We start from the raw sequence: 17,985 nt of genomic DNA on the forward strand, positions 1-17,985 counted from the left end.
TCAGATAAGAATGACAACTTTTTTTATCAAACGAGAGCTTGCTCAATAACTGAAGGCATCTTGTAAAGAACTATAAAGATAATTCATTAAAGTACAAGATTCATATATACACATTAGAATATAAAGACATCATGGGTTGGTTTGTTGGGTAAAGTTCTATAATAACTTAAAATTGTTTGTCCCATTGCAGAAAGTAGTTCTGAAAGTAAGGGAATTTAAGGTTAGATGTTGAGAATATCTGAACCAATACTTTCGTATGGTGTTTTAAACATGCACTCTCTTTAGAGATAAGAAATAAGACCATAACATATGAGTTCATATCATATGTGTTGAGCGACTCTGGGATGGAAAAGAGTGATCTCAATTTTTTCTAATGTAAGACTCATTTTGTAATTAAATTATTATGGTTTATGAAAACTTACCCTTTGAACTTTAACTTATTCTAGAAGTACAATTTGGATGTGACTGTCTTAGAAGGGTTCTTTCATGGGCTAGGTGATAATACAGCTCGGAAAGGAATCAACTATATAATCGAATTCAAATTATGATGAAAGGATGAAGTTGAAGGGAACAGATTATCATTTACACATTTCAAGTTTCTATGTTTCACAGCCCGGACAGTTATAGTGAGATGTATAATTGTGAAAATAGAATAATATAGAGATCTAAGTAAAGTTGTAGGAAATGTGAAGTGAAATCCGGAATAATGGCATACATTTTTTTCGATACTTGTACAGAAGTTTGTATATTCTTAACATGTGTACAATAGTCTGTTATTAAGGCTTTATTTATCTCTAACAAGTCACAATAATGATGCTCTCGATGGTATGTTGGTCGTACGATCTATTTGCGAATATCAAAAGATAATGAAAGCGCGAATTTATTATGTGTGAGTGGAAGATGTAGGAATTATCCTCCAGTACTAATTCGGATTCCGGTGGTTTACGAATTAGGATTTTATCTAATTATGTTATTAGATAATTAGAAATTCTAGTTGTATTAATCCTATTTAATTAAGTGATTATTTAATGGGAATACTAGTCTAGCAAGGAAGTTAGAATACTAGTTGACTTATGATTAATATTGTCTAATCCATATGAAATAAGGAGGCCTTAGCCCATATAAAAGGGTCTAGGTTAGATATACTACACTTAAGAATTAAGAGAACAAATTTTCTCTCTCCCTCTCTCTCTCTTTCTCTGTGAGTTCGACACCCTCCCTTTCTTTACAATAGATCGTGGATTGATCGTTATTCCTTCCAAATAATTTTGTCATAGGAACAACGTGACCGGTAATATAAGTTCGTGGTTCGAGTTCTTTTGTTGCATACTCGACGTTAATCCGCACTTCAAGAGGTAATCTGATAACCCATGTTTGAACACGTATAATTAATTGAGTAAAATTCCTTCAAAGATATAACCAATAAAAACTAAAAAGAAATAAGAAACAAGTTCCTTTCTCCTTAATTGTACATTTTTCTGCTTAAAATATGAGTGAAGTGTTATCATGTATCATGAACAATACTAATCAAAGTGATCAATAATGTCCACTTTTCTTTATTAAGAATATATAATGGTTGTTATTTGTGCATGAATTTGGAACTATTATTTTTTTAAATAAATTTTGTTGGCATAAAATATACAAATTCCATGCGTTAGCCATGTGTTGAGATACCTTATATTTTGTAAAATGAAAAATAATCAAATTGATGAAGTTGGTAGCTCGACACCTGTTTAGGGATGATGGAAGGGAAAACAACAAATTTGGTAGAGTATTAAGAAAATAAAAAGAAAATAAACGAATAAAGGATAAAATTGGTCCTTGTCAATTTAGCTTAAGTAAAAAATATCAAACTCAATCCTTAAACTTAGTGTAAATGGTCAAATTAACTCATGACCAAATAATCATGAAAATATAATATATTTTTATACCCAAACTTTATTATGTTTAACCTTTTGATACCCGAAATCTATTTATATCTTAAAAATTATTATATTATGCGCAGTCGCAAAATATTTTAGCATTTACGCTTTACTTTATGCGCCACTACAGAATATCGATGCACTAATACTATTTTGAGGGATTTATTCGAAGAGTTTCTATCCGAATTAATTGTTCGTGGGTTATACTTCTATTTCAAGATATTTTTAGAGATTTCTTTTGTTAGTGTGTTTTTTGCTTCTATTTTTTTTCACATTTTATCAATTAATGTAATTATTTCATTAGGAATTTTTTTTTAAAAAAATATTAGGTTCAATTAAAATTTTAAATTCAATTAATTTTTGTTCAAAATTGGACATGTTTTTTATAAATAAAATATATCCAAAATTTATTTTTGTGATATGTATTACTTAATATTATTATTATTTCATTAACCAAAAATTTGGAAAAAAAAATTATTTAAAAGAAATAAAAAAATAAAGTTCGTACAACATTCATGATTTCAAACGGGCAATATTGTTCACTTGGACCCTGAACGACTAATGAATTTGGTCATTCACCTTTAGATCTAAACTTATTAGAATCATATGGTGGAGATCCAAAATATCCTAATGCTTAGATTTAATAAGCCTAAATCTAACGGTGAATTACCAAATTCATTTGGGTATTCAGAGTCCAAGTGAACGTTACTGTTCAAAAAGGTTATGCGCGAGTCATAATATCGATGCACTAATACTATTTTGAGGGGGTTTGTGAGATTTTTGTCTCTATTTCGAGGAGTTTTATAGAATTAATTGTTCATTGCGCCTGTGAACCTTCATCTGAACAGCTCAAGCCTGAACATGGGCCTCAATCTCCTCAAGAGTATGTGATAGGGGTATTTTACCATATCTTTTAGTTTTTAATTTACTTTTATAGCATTTATTTATGTTTCTATCAAATCTGTGTCATTTTTAATAAAAGATTGTCAGATTTAATTAAAGCTTATTTTAATGTCACATGAAATCAAATTACCAAAAATAATCAAGTTGACTAGGCATCTAATAGAATTTTTGGTAAATTAATTAAATGGATTTTGGTGTTGATTATAATGTGATTTCTTGTGAGATTTTATGGAGATTTGCAAGGTTGACTGGAGATTGTGAAGACCGGGGCTCGCTGGGAGCCAGCTTGCCGAGCTGGCCATTAAAATAGGACTTCGCCTAGTCTGGCCTTAGCTCATCGAGCTAGGAGGCAGCAAACTCCTAGGGCATAAAAAATAGGCCAGCTTGTCGAGATGGCATCCGAACTGCACCAGTTTTGACTCATTCTCATGTATTCAAATTGGCAATCTGTATAATATTTTGTGGCATACTTTTATGCTTTCATTTTTGTATTTAAAGACCTTAGATTTTCATTCCCAATGCACCATGTAATTTTAGATTTCAGTCATTTTAGCTAGTTTTTAGTTTTAGAATTAATTTCCATTCATTATTGAGTACCTAAAGTTATTTTGCAAATTTCCTATCATCTTACAACACATGAATTTCATCCATTTTGCCATTGTTCATCTGCAAAAACTTCATCTACTGCCAAACCACAAGTTCTTAAGTTTTCATCAACTTTAAGTTTGGAAGGACGACCGTTCGAGTCGATAGATTTCAACAGGCGATCTTTCTCCTTTAATTCTTGTCAACTAGTGAGATCTCTCTATGAATTTCGAACTGATTGTAAGATTGTGCATTTTCTACCATCTTTAAAATAAGTTTCAATTCAGTTTCACTTCTCTGTTTATGAGTTCTTTAATTATTGTATTTGTGTATTTAGATTGAATAATTTATAAGTCTGAAACTAGTCTATTGGTTCATGTTGTGAGTCTAATCTGGTCATCTATATCGGAGATTGTAAGGATTGACAACACCATAGTGATGAACCCGGATTTCTGAGTTGTTAGAGTTAGTTAATGTCTAGGTAAGTAATCATGTACTAAGCACTGTCATAGGATAAGTCGGAAGATAAAGAATCAAGGCACGTGAGACAAGATCAAGAGTTGACTATGTGCAACTGACAAAGCCTCACCAAATAAGGAAAGATTCAGAAGCTCCAGACGGTTTGTCCCCTGGTCAACCTGGAAACTTTGCATGGTTTGGTTAGACAATTAGTCTGCCTCTGACCAAGCTCTGAGGCATAGTGCAATAGATGAAATAACGAAAAAGAGAAGAAATGCTATTGTTTGTTGACGCTGGGCTCTGAGGATGAAAGGGACAAAAGAGCTGCTTCCCTCCAACGGTTATTTCGAAATTTGAAATGATCAATGCCTTGAAGTGTCACTATAAAAGCCCCATCATTTGCAACATTCGAGCTTGATCTTCAACGCTGAAATTCTGAGAGAATCATTCTTGAAGTTCCAAAGCAAAGAAAAAACCATTTACACAATTACTGTAATCATCTGTGTAACATTTCTAAGCTCTTTCATTGCGTTCTTAGCCATGACAAAATTATCAATAAATTAGAATAGCTCGGAAGCTCTTTTGTTTGTTCGGTATTAAGCAAACAGAGAGTTAGATAGTTGAGTGTAGGTTATAGAAGAAGGTACTCTGTAATATCTCAATATCTGTTGTAAGGGTTTGTGCTTTACCATCAAAGAGCTTTGTACTGGATTAAAGCTCAGAAGAGGGTATTTCGGGGACTGAATGTAAGCAGGAGGCCGAACCAGGATAAAATTGCTGAGTATCAATTCTCTAAATCTTACTTCTTATTATTGCTTGCTTTTTATTTCAGAAGTATCAAATTTAAAACAGTTAGAATTGCTTTTAAACGTACTAAATTCAGAAGCTCCTTTGAGGCGCTACCTTACGAATTAAGGGCAGAAACAATCTTATTTGCTAGTCAACTAAAGTTGCTTCTGATTTTTAGAAATACCCACTCTGTATTATGCTATTGAAACCGTGAGAAATACTTTTACTTAGACAAAATTTTTTAAACCAGTAATAGTTCCATTAACCCCATTTAGGAACTAATTTTCACAATACAAGGGACCAACGGACTTGTCCATCGGTTTCGATTAACCTTATTTTCGGTTCGGTTTCGATTGGTTTTTCGGTTTTCGATTTTTTTGTGCACCCTATGAATGAGATGGTTATTCGGTTGAGATTATTGTCATGTTATCAGAACAAAATAATATGAAGTTTGTATGACTTAATTTTATGATGAGATTATGAATTATGAATTTGTATTGGATTAATTTTAGTTAGAACAAAACATAAATAACTAGTTTGGGTGGATATATTCATTGGTCTAGAGGTTTGATAAATATGATCACGGGCATATGTCCAATTAGGGAGGCGATATGATGTTATTTTGCTATAATTGGAGCTTGTACTGTGTCCTGAAACTGTGGACGATAGTAGTATGGTTGAGATAATTATTATGAAGTTAAAAGGTTACGTGTCCTGAAACTGGGAGCAATAGCGTATGACTACAGTGGAATATTGTCAACTATGAGATCATTGAGTATATTTCACTTAGGTCTATATGTGCCTTTAAAAAAACGAGCATAGTAAGTTATAGTTTTGATGTTTGAATAAATCGAGTCATGTATGAGATGATATGTTTATATTTTATTTTTAATTGATTGATTGTTTTATTAATTAAATATAAGATGAATGAAATTATTTATACATATGTGTGTATATATTTATGTATATAAATATAGGTAATTATATTTATTGAATAGGCAACTCAACGTTTGCCACATTGAAATTTGCAAGGTAGATTTGGAATATTCATTTATTAGTTTTTTTCAATTTCATTTTATATTTATGTTGGTCAACACAAAAGTTTCATTATCATTAATAATTTTATAGACATTCATTAGAATTTATTATATTGCTGGATTTGATTATTTTGTTTAGATTTAAATAAATTTTATTGACCAATTAAATTGTTTGAATGGTTATTTAGTTGTTTGAAAATGAGATTTTGAATTTGACAGGCGTTAATAAATAATGAGATTTTATTGATTAGTCTGTCATTTGTGTGTAATTCTAATAAATACTTGAATTTCTACGTGTATTTAATACGACCCGTGATAGGAAATAAAAATTATTTTATTCATTGAGATTAATTTATCGCTATTTTAAAAAAAAAATTAAAGCTATTTTGGTTATAGTACCAAATTTTTTAAGGTTGAAATCAGATTACATATTTATAGCTTAATCGGAGCCGGAAACATGTGTTGCAATAATGCCCTATTCGGCTTCTAGTTAGTCTTCTCTTCTCTTCTCTTGTTAGAAAACAAAACATTTGATCGTGTTTTTTTCAAAAAAAAAAAAAAAAAAAAAACATTTGATAGTGTTTTCAGTTAACTATAATAAGTTACTCCACCTTCCCAAATCACAGCCTTTCAGTTCAGTCCATAAATACGACCTACTACTGCCGGCGGATCGGAAATGGACCCGTCGAAGTACATCGGAAAGCAGCCAACGACTATGGACATAGAGCAGATGCCAGAAACTCCTCAACGCGGATCCCACCACAGACGTGCTCACTCCGACACCTCCTTCCGATTCGACGAATTTCTCCTCTTTGACCCTTCCGAGCTCGACCTTTCTTCCCTTGACCTCCCTACTCCTAACCCAGTTCTTGGCGGCGCTCCGATGCCCGCCGATTCCGGCTCCATGTCCGATGACTCCGCATCTCTCAGTGGTCCCAATTCCAATACTAAGCCTAAACCCATCAATCACCTCCGTAGCTTGTCCGTGGACTCGGATTTTTTTGATGGGTTGGGCCTTACGAGCGGGGGAGGAGATGACAAGTTTGGCGGGAAATCGATGGGGACGGCGGCTGCCGGACCTGAAGTAGGTACTAGAGAGAAGAGGGCTTTCCATAGACATAGCAATTCGATGGATGGGTCGAGTACGTCTTCTTTTGAGACGGATTATGTTATGATTGATGGTGTCAAGAAAGCTATGGGTCCTGATAAACTTGCTGAACTCGCTTTAATTGATCCCAAGAGAGCTAAAAGGTGCGTTTTTTTTTTTTTTATGTTTGTGAATGTTTAATTCAACTTTCCTTCCAGAATTTTTTAATTTCACATCTTGTTTGGATGAATACACTCGTCTCTGAGCTTGATTTTATATTTCAAAATGATATAAGAGTATGATTTTGGTATAATTGATGAAATTATAGTTTATGGTGGTCTGAGAATCCAATCCTAGTCCTGAGCTTGATAGATACATCTTAGTTTTCTTTCATCAAATTGCTGGATTTGAGTTAGTATAATGTGAAGAGGGATGGTTATTGAGAACTGATTGCCATGGTTTTCTTATGAAATGTTTGTATGCTGTAGAATTCTTGCAAATAGACAATCAGCAGCCCGGTCAAAGGAGAGGAAAATTCGGTACACTAGTGAGTTGGAGAGGAAGGTGCAGACACTTCAAACAGAAGCAACTACCCTCTCTGCACAGGTCACAATGCTGCAGGTATTGATTGATCTTTGTTTATTGACAACTTCTGTCGTCATATATCAAAGAAAATTTGTTATGCATTTGGTACTTTTGATGAATTCCTCATGATGTGCCTGGAGTTTTCATGTTACTTCCACAATTTTTATATTAGTCTTTTTCACTATTTCTATTTTAGATTTTTTTTTTTTGTCTTCTGGAGCTATTCTTGTAGTTTCTGCACACGTTACAAGAAAAGAAAAGCTACATGAACTTGTCAGTCATTTCATTATTCTCCTACAATTGTCTTTTTCCATGCTAAATGGGTTTTTTTAGATGTATATTACTTCATGTTCTCGTTAAAATAGATGCATTTTGGAGGTTTCTAAGTTCCCTAAGTAACATCAATCAGTGTCTGCTGGTTCTAATTAAAATACGATTAGTTTCTGTTGCTTTTTCTGTTACTTAAATCCTTGTGGCAATAATTTAATTTGTCAAAATTTGCTAGTTTGAGCCATGACTCTTCAGCATGTGGCTGTATTTGATTAGTTTAGTCCATCTGTTACGTGTCATTTATCAACTATTTTAGGTTTTCAATAATAAGGAAAACATAACGCTATTCCTTATAGAGCAAGTGTACTCCATCACATCTAGCGGTACAGTTTCGAAGAACCGAATATGGGTACTAACTCTTAATCAGATTTCTTATTATTTAAGCGGATGGATATTTAAGTTGGTGCGGTAAACGTTGTTGTCGTGTGACTGAGAGGTCACGGGTTCGAGTCTTAGGAGCGGCCTCTTGCCAAAAAATTGGCAAGGGACGGCTTGCTCCCACTACATCCTTGTGGTAGGACCCCTCCTCGGACCCTCGCTTAAGCGGGGACGCGTAGTGCATCGGGCCACCCTTTATGGATATTTAAGTTGGTGATTAGAATTGAAAACTTAAATTGTAAAGTGAAATTGCTTATAAGTATTTGAAAGCGAGAAATAAGAGAAAGTTTGATTGAATAAAAGAAGATTTGAATTGAAATAACTTCAAAACCTATGAAGCACGGACTCTTCCCCGGGGTCGCCGTGGCCGAGTCGGACTCACCGGACTCGGGGACACGGCGGTGACACGGCGGGACACGGCGGTGACACGGCCGGAAAATGGGACACGGATGGGGACACGGCGGGACACAGCTGGGGACACGGCTGGGGTAAAAAAAAGTTTAAAATTAGGGTTTTTTTTTAAATTTTTTTATAAAATTTAAGGATCAATTATGCAATTTGTCAAAAATCCTAAATTATAATCTCTATCGCACGAATTAGAATTAGGTCTTCTCTCCTTCCTGCGCAAATCGCGATTTCAACCCCTCCTAACATCACGATTTCGTTTTTGTTTGGGAATAATCAGAAACAATTTCTTCTCTCCTGGGTTCTTCCTTCTCATGCGCTGCTATTCTTCTCCTGGGTTCTTCTCCTAACATCACGATTCCGATTTGTGATTTAACATGTTTTTTATATATTTTTATATCTAATATATATATAATTAATTATTTAAAATTTGCCGTGTCCCTGCTGCACCCGTGTCACATATTTTCTAAAAATGCCGTTTGCCGTGTCCGCATCCGCACCCGTGTCCGTGCTTCATAGTTCAAAACTATAACTTACTTGGAAATAAAAGTGCGGGTAAATTAAATCTAACTAAGCTCTCTTCTACTTCTAACTAGAAAGCTATTTATAGGAGAACAAGGGTAACTCCTATTTACAATAAATGAAATAAAACCTCATAGCTTTAATTACATTTAAGTGTACATAAATACGCATACCCACCCCTTTGTAACTTCCAAGCTTTTATTGACATCAAATGCTTCTTCAAACAAAAATAGCCTACAAACAAAAATAAACACGGATACGAAGTGAAAACGGACATGAAACGCACAAACACTACTAACTAGAAGTGTCCGTGTAACATAGGCTGCTGCAAAACATCTGATTTGCTGTCTTTTAACAGTTTAAGAACTTTTATATGGAATTTTATTCAAAAGTTTTAAACGGAATTTTTGCACAGAAGAATAAAATATTTCCATGGATATCAAAGGATATTTATGAAGTCTTTGGGTAGGTTAAACTAAAGAAAGGGGTATACGAGGTTTCAACAGGGATTTACCACCATGATGTACAGGTTTTTGGCTAATCAAGAAAATGTCTATAATTGCAACGGGCTAAACCTAGTTGCCTCTATCATGCTATGACTTAGTTGGACGTGTGTAGCTTTGACTCATGTGTGAAAAAGACGCATACATCAACAGTGCAAGTATGACTTTGAAAAAGAAACTTGAGCAAATTTTGAAGTTAATTACTCTTTCTGAAGGCTCAAAATACTCACAATAGATTTGACTTTTTTGTTCTTTAACCAGTTTATACCTCAATACGTTCAATAAAGAAAACACATACAAGTTTACTTTTCAAAGCTATGTCCCTATTTAAAGTTCCTATGGTTTCAAGCTTCCATTCAAATTGCAATTGTTAGGATAATTGACTGTCAAAGTGAAATTTCACCGTATCAAGGTTAAACTATCTTAACGAATCAATCTAATTCCATTTCAATTCATCAAATTACTCTTAGGACAAAATGTGAATTCAAAATATGGAAAGTTTTGTTATCACATTACTCAATAAAAACGAAAACAATAACTAAGAAAGCATTTAAACACTCTTAAAGCATTTAAAAAGAGAAATAAACACACTAACGCATTACTACAATAATAGATCTACTCTTCGGTCTCAGTACACACTAAAACATCTAAACACATAAAATCCTATGATCTTTATCCTAGTTTTCCCTCCTCACACTTTGAACATACATTTAACTAATTAACCTATTCTTTTTACTCTAATAATCATGACAAGTACTTTCAATAAGAAAAGTTTCAAGTGATGAATTTCTAATTGGGTGATGGACACATGATATAATGGAATCAGAAAATGTTATTTTAACAGTTTAAATTCCTATCTATGAACTTTTAATTGGTTGTGTAATAGACCTGACTCATTAGTGAAGTAATCATGTTTATTGAGGCCAACTGTGCCTCTTAATAAGCTTGGTTCCAGAAATACTGTAGTGTTTTGATTTTCAATAGATATTTGTTCTTTTTCTGGAAACCATCATGCTTTCCATAATAGATAATGCCTTTGATGGGGCAATGTCTTGTTGCATTGCCCTAGCAACTGAGCAACTGTAAAGAGATCATTTCGTGTTTAAATTAATATAAACTGGCTGCTTTTGCAATTGCTTCACTAGATCTTCAGATTATTTAGAGCTAATTGTCAATCAGGTTTTTTAACAAGATAAATTGACCTCTTTGGAATTTATTCTGTTGAAGGTAATTCTAAGGCTGTGGACTTGGAAACAGTTCAAAATAAAATGGAATAAATAGAATGAAAAAGAGATTTCACTACTCTACCAATTTTTAGAAGGATTTTTAAAACAAAAGTTCTGATTAGTAGTTCCGGATTTTACCATTTTTATTTTTCTGCTTCCCATTTGATTTGTAATATTCACATATCTTTTTCTAGCAACATAAGTAGCCCCCCTTGCCGTATGATAACTTGTGAAAATATCCTTGATCGGAGCACTTCCCTATGAGGCGCCGTTGGGATCGGCCGGGGACACTCCGATGCCTAAGTCAATAATATTCTTGAGAGAATAATCTGTAATCACAAAGTAGGGTTAGAATATTGTGTAATCACAAAGTAGGGTTAGAATATTGTGTGTACCTTTGATTCCAGGAAGCTGGGGTATTTATATGCAATTCTGTAACAATCGCATTAATCCTCTTTATTGTCCTTGAATGTGGGTTTTGATATTACTTTAGTTATACTCGATGGTTTCAGTACTAATGGAGTTGTTAGTATCATCAATGTTGGAGGTTTCTCCTTGATAATGGTATAGAGACCTCTGCATTAATCATCATTAATTCCATATTAATCATGCATAAATGCATAAATCCCACTTTTATAAGGAATAATGGTTTGCCACTATTTCTATTAATTTCCCTTTATTCCTCATTCTTGAATAATTTGGGTGGTTATCAGAAGCCCCCCTAAAGGTATAAAAAGCTCTTTAGGGATGTCTAAAGCGTGTTTTATATTTAATGTTTTTCCATTAAACATATTTCCCCAGACAAGTAGGAATGGGTCACGTCATTTAAATTTTCTAAGCATCAAATAAGCCAATGAAAGTGCTCGGGAGTGTAACTCAAAAAACTCTCCTTTCTCGACTTATCAAAATATACCAATCTTTTTGGCTTGAACTTGATAATTTCTTATTTTGTCAAGCTTCCTACGTACCCCATTAATTTTTTGGGAATCAAAGCCACGTAGTTCTACCGTCATTCTAGACATTCGCCACTCTAGCTTTGTTCCCCATTTTAAGCTTTATTCGCTTTTTTAGGGTTTTGGCACTCTAGGCACTTGCCTTTTTTAGCCTTTATTTATTTTCCAAAGTGTTTTTACTTTGTTTTTATGAAGGCGAGACTTCATTATCTTTGATGAAAACCAGGCTTCATTATCTTGGATGAAGACGAGGCTTCATTGCTTTTGATGAAGAAGATTCGCCAATTGTAGCTTTATTTGGGCGTTCTTTGAGTCATTCGCCATTCGATAGGTTTTACTTTTGCCATCTAGGCACTCGCCTCGTGGGGCTTTTTTGTTCACCATATTTTGCATTCGCCACCTCGGGCTTCTTTTTAAGCGTTCTTTGCGCCATTCGCCATTTGATAGACTTTACTTTTGCCATCTAGGCATTCGCCTCGCGGGGCTTTTTCCTTTGTTCGCCATATTTTGCATTTTGTGAAGAGTTTCGTTGTTTCTTCTTTTATTGCATGTTGAACTTGAGAATATTTTTTAAGTGTTTAAACTTATTCCACATCTTTGAACTTGAGAATATATTTTTTTAAGTGTTTAAACTTATTCCACCAAATCGCATGTTTGAACTTAGAATATGGTAGTGGATAGGACGGAGAACCGAAGAGTGGCAAAGGGATGTAGTGGTGAGGGGTAGGGGAAGACCTAAGCAAACTTGGAGGAGGGTGATCGAGAGTGATATGAGTTTATTGGGAATTGAGGAAAATATGGTAGTGGATAGGACGGAGTGGAGGGAGCGAATCTGTGTCGCTGACACGACTTGATTTTCACGGTTTTATATGATGGTTCATGTTAGCCGACCCCGAATCATTTCGGGACTAAGGCTTTGTTGTTGTTGTTGTTGTTGTTTAAACTTATTCCACCGAATCTAGGGTAGGTGGCCAGCCGTCCCCCAGTAAGCTTGCGATAAGCTTTAAGGATTTCTTTCTTTGAGAAAGATGTATCCGCCCTTGACAGGATTTTTAATGACCACTTCTCTAGGAAGTGAATCTACCCGTAATGGGACCTTTGATTTTGGATCCGCCCTTTGGAAGGGACTTTGTGTAAGATTTCTTCACATTATCAAACTCATCTTTACAATCTGATGAATAATCCAATTCCTACTACAGTAGCTCGCTGAAAACTAATATGATTCCTAGCCATCCAAATCCAACAGACAGCAGCAGAAGCTACATGCCACAAGGTTGCCCACATAGACTTACCTGCGGTATGCCCACGCGTGCGTCCAGCTAACTTCCTCATCCAAGACACCCCTTTGAATCTGACACTTGTCTAAGACTCTAAGTTGTGTTGCCAGACGGACATATACACAGCACAATAAAACAAAAAAAAAACAAATGCTCCACATTCTCAATATGAGAATTGCACAACCACAAACATTATCAACAGTCTCTCCTTTACAGGCAACTTATTATAAATACCCATCCAAACAATGAACTCGTGATGAGGAATGCAGTACTTACCCCTTGTCATCTTCCACCAGCAAACAGGAGCACTCTCGAATGTAGCCTTTGCCACTTATCTTTGGTAGAGTAACAATGACCCCTTTCCCCTTCCCAAAGTATCACATCAGCTGCGTCATTAAGACTTTCCTGCATCAAATTTCTCCAAGCAGTTTGAGTAATATCATCAAAAGGATTGGGTATGACACTTGCCATTTCTCCCCAAATCACACAGTTTAGCATGCCTAGGAACCATAGTTATCAAATGAGCGCCTCAGGCTCAAAAGGCTAGGCTCCTAACATGTCGCCTGAAAAGCTGTGCGTGCCTTGCCGGAGGCGTGTCTAGGCACAAATTTAGAAGCTATTGTTTTTTAAGGTCCTAAGTTATAAATAAAATGTTCTATTCTTGGCCCTTTCCTATCTATATGATCTACGGCTGAATTTAAATTAGAACATGAAGAACTGACAAAAAGGAAAGAAGATTTGGACGGAAGAAATGTCGCAAAGAACAACAACAAAAAAAAGCGCTGCTCCATTAGAAGAGTTTAGTAATATCGCAACTGGAGACTTTAATCTTGAAAAAGTAGTCCTTGTACTAGTAGTTAATTAACTTAGGATTTGGTTGAACTTTAGTCTTCAGATTTAGAATTTTTTATTATGAATTAGTGATTATGGAAGAGTTAGTAGTTGATTTCAAATTTATTTCATGCATTTTATGATTAAGGTTATGAATAATTGGATATGATTTAGTATTTGTTGCATTTTAGAAATGTTAATTGTTGTTATTTATGATTTTATATATTATTTCTTTAGTGGGCCTTGTGTTGTTGCCTAGGCGTGCACCTGAGCTTTGCACCGTGTGCCTAGGCTCTAGGACCCTTTGCGTCTTAGTGCGCCTTTAGTAACTATGCTAGGAACATCATAATCTGATATTAATCACCTGAAACAACTCAACTAAACTTTTACCATCAAGCGAGATCAAATCAAAAACTAAATTGGCCCCAATACCAATCTTATAGTGAAAGAAAGGTTGGAATGTTTGGGAAAAAAAATTGGATTGCTCGATGCTCATGCCTTCATGGGATTCAGGCCTCTCTGGGGTCCATCATCAGAAACAAAAAGGACCAATGAAAAATAAGCCAATGAAAATTAGACTTGTTCATGGGCCGGGCCTCACAGGCTTATGCCTAAAAACACTCAGTCCAAGCCCAGCTGAACCTTCTATCAATCTAACCGGACTTGGACCTGGCTTGGGCTTGAAACTCAAATCCTGAGCCCAGCCCAAACAAACTCACCTTATATATATTTCATTTTTAAACTATATTATATAAAACAATATATATATATACAATATCTGAATAATAATGTCATACATATAATTAATATTAATAGGTTGGGTCCATCCTATTGTTTAAATCCCAATTCCTGCGCAAAAATAGGTAGACCTAGGTTGGGCTGAGTCTAATGTCATTTTTCCCTGTCCAAGCCCAGCCCATGCCCATTGGATGTGGGCCTGGGCGGGTACTTGGGCCCGTGAACAGGTCTAATGACAATGGTGCAAGCTGTCTTCAAAATTATGAATGGCATTTAAGTGGTTTGTACGTGTATAGGGCTGCAATTCCCTATATTAATACCTCTGTCTTTACAAGGTCATCCAGTTATACAAGTTAAGAAAATTTGGCTGATATCCAGGCTAGGATTTTGTGCCAAGAGGTCACGGGTTCGAGTCTTAGGAGCGATCTCTTGCCAAATAAATTGGCAGGGGAAGGCTTGCCCCCAGTACATCTTGTGGTGGGACCCCTCCCCGGATCCTTGCTCAGCGGGGACGCGTAGTGCACCGGGTCGCCCTTTATCCAGGCTAGGATTTTGTGCCATTCTAGGCTCGGGCAGATGTCTTACTGTTATCTAGCCTTTATCTGCTGATGGTAGTATGGTTTTGCCTTATGATATAGCTCTAGCATTCATTTTATTTGAGATGTTGGCCACGTTCAACAGATATGGATTATGCTTGATTTAGACATTTATGAGATGTTTTCATATGCGAAGGATTTTGTGTACTGCAAGCTCACGCTTCTTTAGTGCCATGAGAGTTTATTTGATTATTCTCATTGAATCAATACAACAATAACAATAACAAAGCCTTAGTCCCGAAATGATTCGGGGTCGGCTAACATGAACCATCATATAAAACCGTGAAATCAAGTCGTGTCAGCAACACAAATTCGCTCCCTCCACTCCGTCCTATCCACTACCATATTTTCCTCAATTCCCAGTAAACTCATATCACTCTCGATCACCCTCCTCCAAGTTTGCTTAGGTCTTCCCCTACCCCTCACCACTACATCCCTTTGCCACTCTTCGGTTCTCCTAACCGGCGCATCAAGCGCTCTACGTCTCACATGGCCAAACCACCTTAGTCGGTTTTCTCTCATTTTATTCTCAATAGATGTGACCCCTACTTTTGTCCTAATTATTTCGTTACTCACCCGATCCTTTCTCGTATGACCACACATCCATCTCAACATACGCATCTCCGCCACCGACATCTTATGGATGTGGCAGTGTTTCACTGTCCAACACTCCGTACCATATAACAATGTCTAATTGCCGTCCGGTAGAATTTCCCCTTCAATCTATTAGGCATGCCGGGGTCACAAAGGAAACCCGTAGCACTCTTCCACTTCGACCAACCAGCTTTAATCCTATGAGCAACATCTCCATCTACTTCTCCATCCGTTTGGATAATAGATCCTAAATACCGGAAGCAATCCGAGGCCTGAACAACTCTCCCATCTAGGGTGATTGTCCATGCCTCCCTACTCCTATGGCCGCTAAACTTACACTCCAAATATTCCGTCTTACTTTGGCTCAACTTAAAGCCTCTAGATTCTAGAGTTTGTCTCCATAGTTCCAACTTCATCTCCACTCCTTCTTTCGTCTCACATTGAATCAATATAGAAAGTAAATGAATCAATATTTCATATTTCAGTCACATTTTTGTCATATTCATCTTGCTTAAATTTTGCAGCTTGCTTTCTTTGTATCTAAATTTGTTGGACTATTTGAATGCAATCTTCCTCTTTATACCAGTTCATATATACTCAACCTGCTTAAATTTTGCAGCTTGCTTTATTTGTATCTAAGTTTTTTGGACTGTGTGAATGCAATCTTTGTATTTATACCAGTTCATATATACTCAACCTGCTTATTGCCTGGACAATGCCCCATGTTACACGGAAAAACTATATTTATTGACTTGTGGGAAAATCCTTGATTAGTAATTTTGTTGTGTGAACATATGTTTTTCTTCATTTATGAGGAGTTTCTCTCTATGCATTTAATCTCTTACCTATAGGATAGATTTTCCATCTTACTGCAATTAGTCTCTTTTTTGGGGGTTAACACTTTTAGGAGGAAAATGTTCATTTATACTCTTTCTTTGATGCAGAGAGACACTACTGGGTTAACTGTTGAGAATAAGGAACTGAAAATGCGATTACAGGCTATGGAGCAACAAGCACAACTAAGAGATGGTACGCATGTTTACGAGGAAATATTTCTGGAATTTTATAGGGGTCATCTGGAAGCTATATAACTTGAGTAATCATGTTTATCTAGTTATTAGGCATTTTAATTATCTCAGATATGAATTCTTGACTTCATACTCTTTTTTGAGAGTTCAATTCTAGTGAGTGCATGAAAAGAATATCTTCTCTTTTAGGATGACACACATATTCATCCATATCCTTTATGTGTTTTTTGTGTGGTTGCAGCTCTTAATGAAGCATTGAGGGAAGAGGTTCAGCGGCTTAAAATAGCAACGGGCCAAATCCCATCTGGGAATGGAAATCCTTTCAACCGAGGATTGAATCAGCAATTTTCATCCCATCAGCCAGCCTTACATCAACATCACTTTGGCAATCCGCAGCAGCAGCAGCAGCAGCGTCACATTCCTCAGCAATCTGGCAACAACCAGAGTGTGAATGGGCAGAAGCATCCTGGTTTTGGAAACTTCAACCAAAGAGTCTAGTGTCGATACACAGAACAGGAGAGTACATGAGTTGGGAGTTATAAAATGGAAGAAATAGAGATTAATTGACAAGGTAGCATGTTGTATATGTAATCAAAAAAAGCATTGTATATGTGTTGCAGGTGAAAGGGTTGCCGGAGCAGATTTCTGTCACATAAAACAAACTGTTGTGTTTAGGATAGATGAATTATAACATGCTCAATAGGAATTAGTTATCTTTGAAAATAATTGATATATGTTTCATTACCGTGATGTTTTCTTTTCATATATAGTGTAAGAGCTACTTTTTGAAGTTAATAGGAAAAAAAAGGATACATCTTTTTACAGTTTTTTTTTTTTTTTGTAAACGTGTTTCCAAATTTCTTTCAATTGGACCCCAAAATAAAAAAATTTGAGTATGGGTTTGTGTTATATTTCCAGCTGAATTAACGAGTTAGAGCAAAACACTTGTTGGTGCTTGTACATATCATACAAGTTCATTGTCTGGTTGAATTGAAGACAAATTGGGGAAAAAAATTGACATTATAAATTAATAGCTGTTATTGTGGAGAATTTCATCACTAATATTCACCATCAAAAAGTCCTCTGTGTACTCCTGATTCTTTGGAGTTGGATCTTTTAGTGCCCAAAATGTCAAACCTTTTGTGGTACATTTGAGAGAAGTTTTTATTATGGAACACATGTTTTTTTTTCTCTCTAATACCCATTCTACCTATGTATTGTACCATTCTATCCATGT

At 35.5% G+C, this 17,985-nt stretch overlaps 1 protein-coding gene across 1 annotated transcript; it reads left to right on the forward strand.

Annotated features, from left to right (window-relative positions):
- Positions 1-6,138: 6,138 nt before the first annotated feature.
- LOC136235884 (transcription factor VIP1) lies at positions 6,139-17,572 on the forward strand. The gene is made up of 4 exons (XM_066025965.1): positions 6,139-6,946; positions 7,271-7,403; positions 16,665-16,749; positions 16,990-17,572. The coding sequence occupies exons 1-4, from the start codon at positions 6,372-6,374 to the stop codon at positions 17,244-17,246; spliced, it is 1,050 nt and encodes a 349-aa protein (XP_065882037.1). The 5' UTR covers positions 6,139-6,371; the 3' UTR covers positions 17,247-17,572.
- The last annotated feature ends 413 nt before the right edge of the window (positions 17,573-17,985 follow it).

Source organism: Euphorbia lathyris, chromosome 7 (assembly GCF_963576675.1).
Source record: "Euphorbia lathyris chromosome 7, ddEupLath1.1, whole genome shotgun sequence".
In the NCBI taxonomy this organism is placed as follows: domain Eukaryota; kingdom Viridiplantae; phylum Streptophyta; class Magnoliopsida; order Malpighiales; family Euphorbiaceae; genus Euphorbia; species Euphorbia lathyris.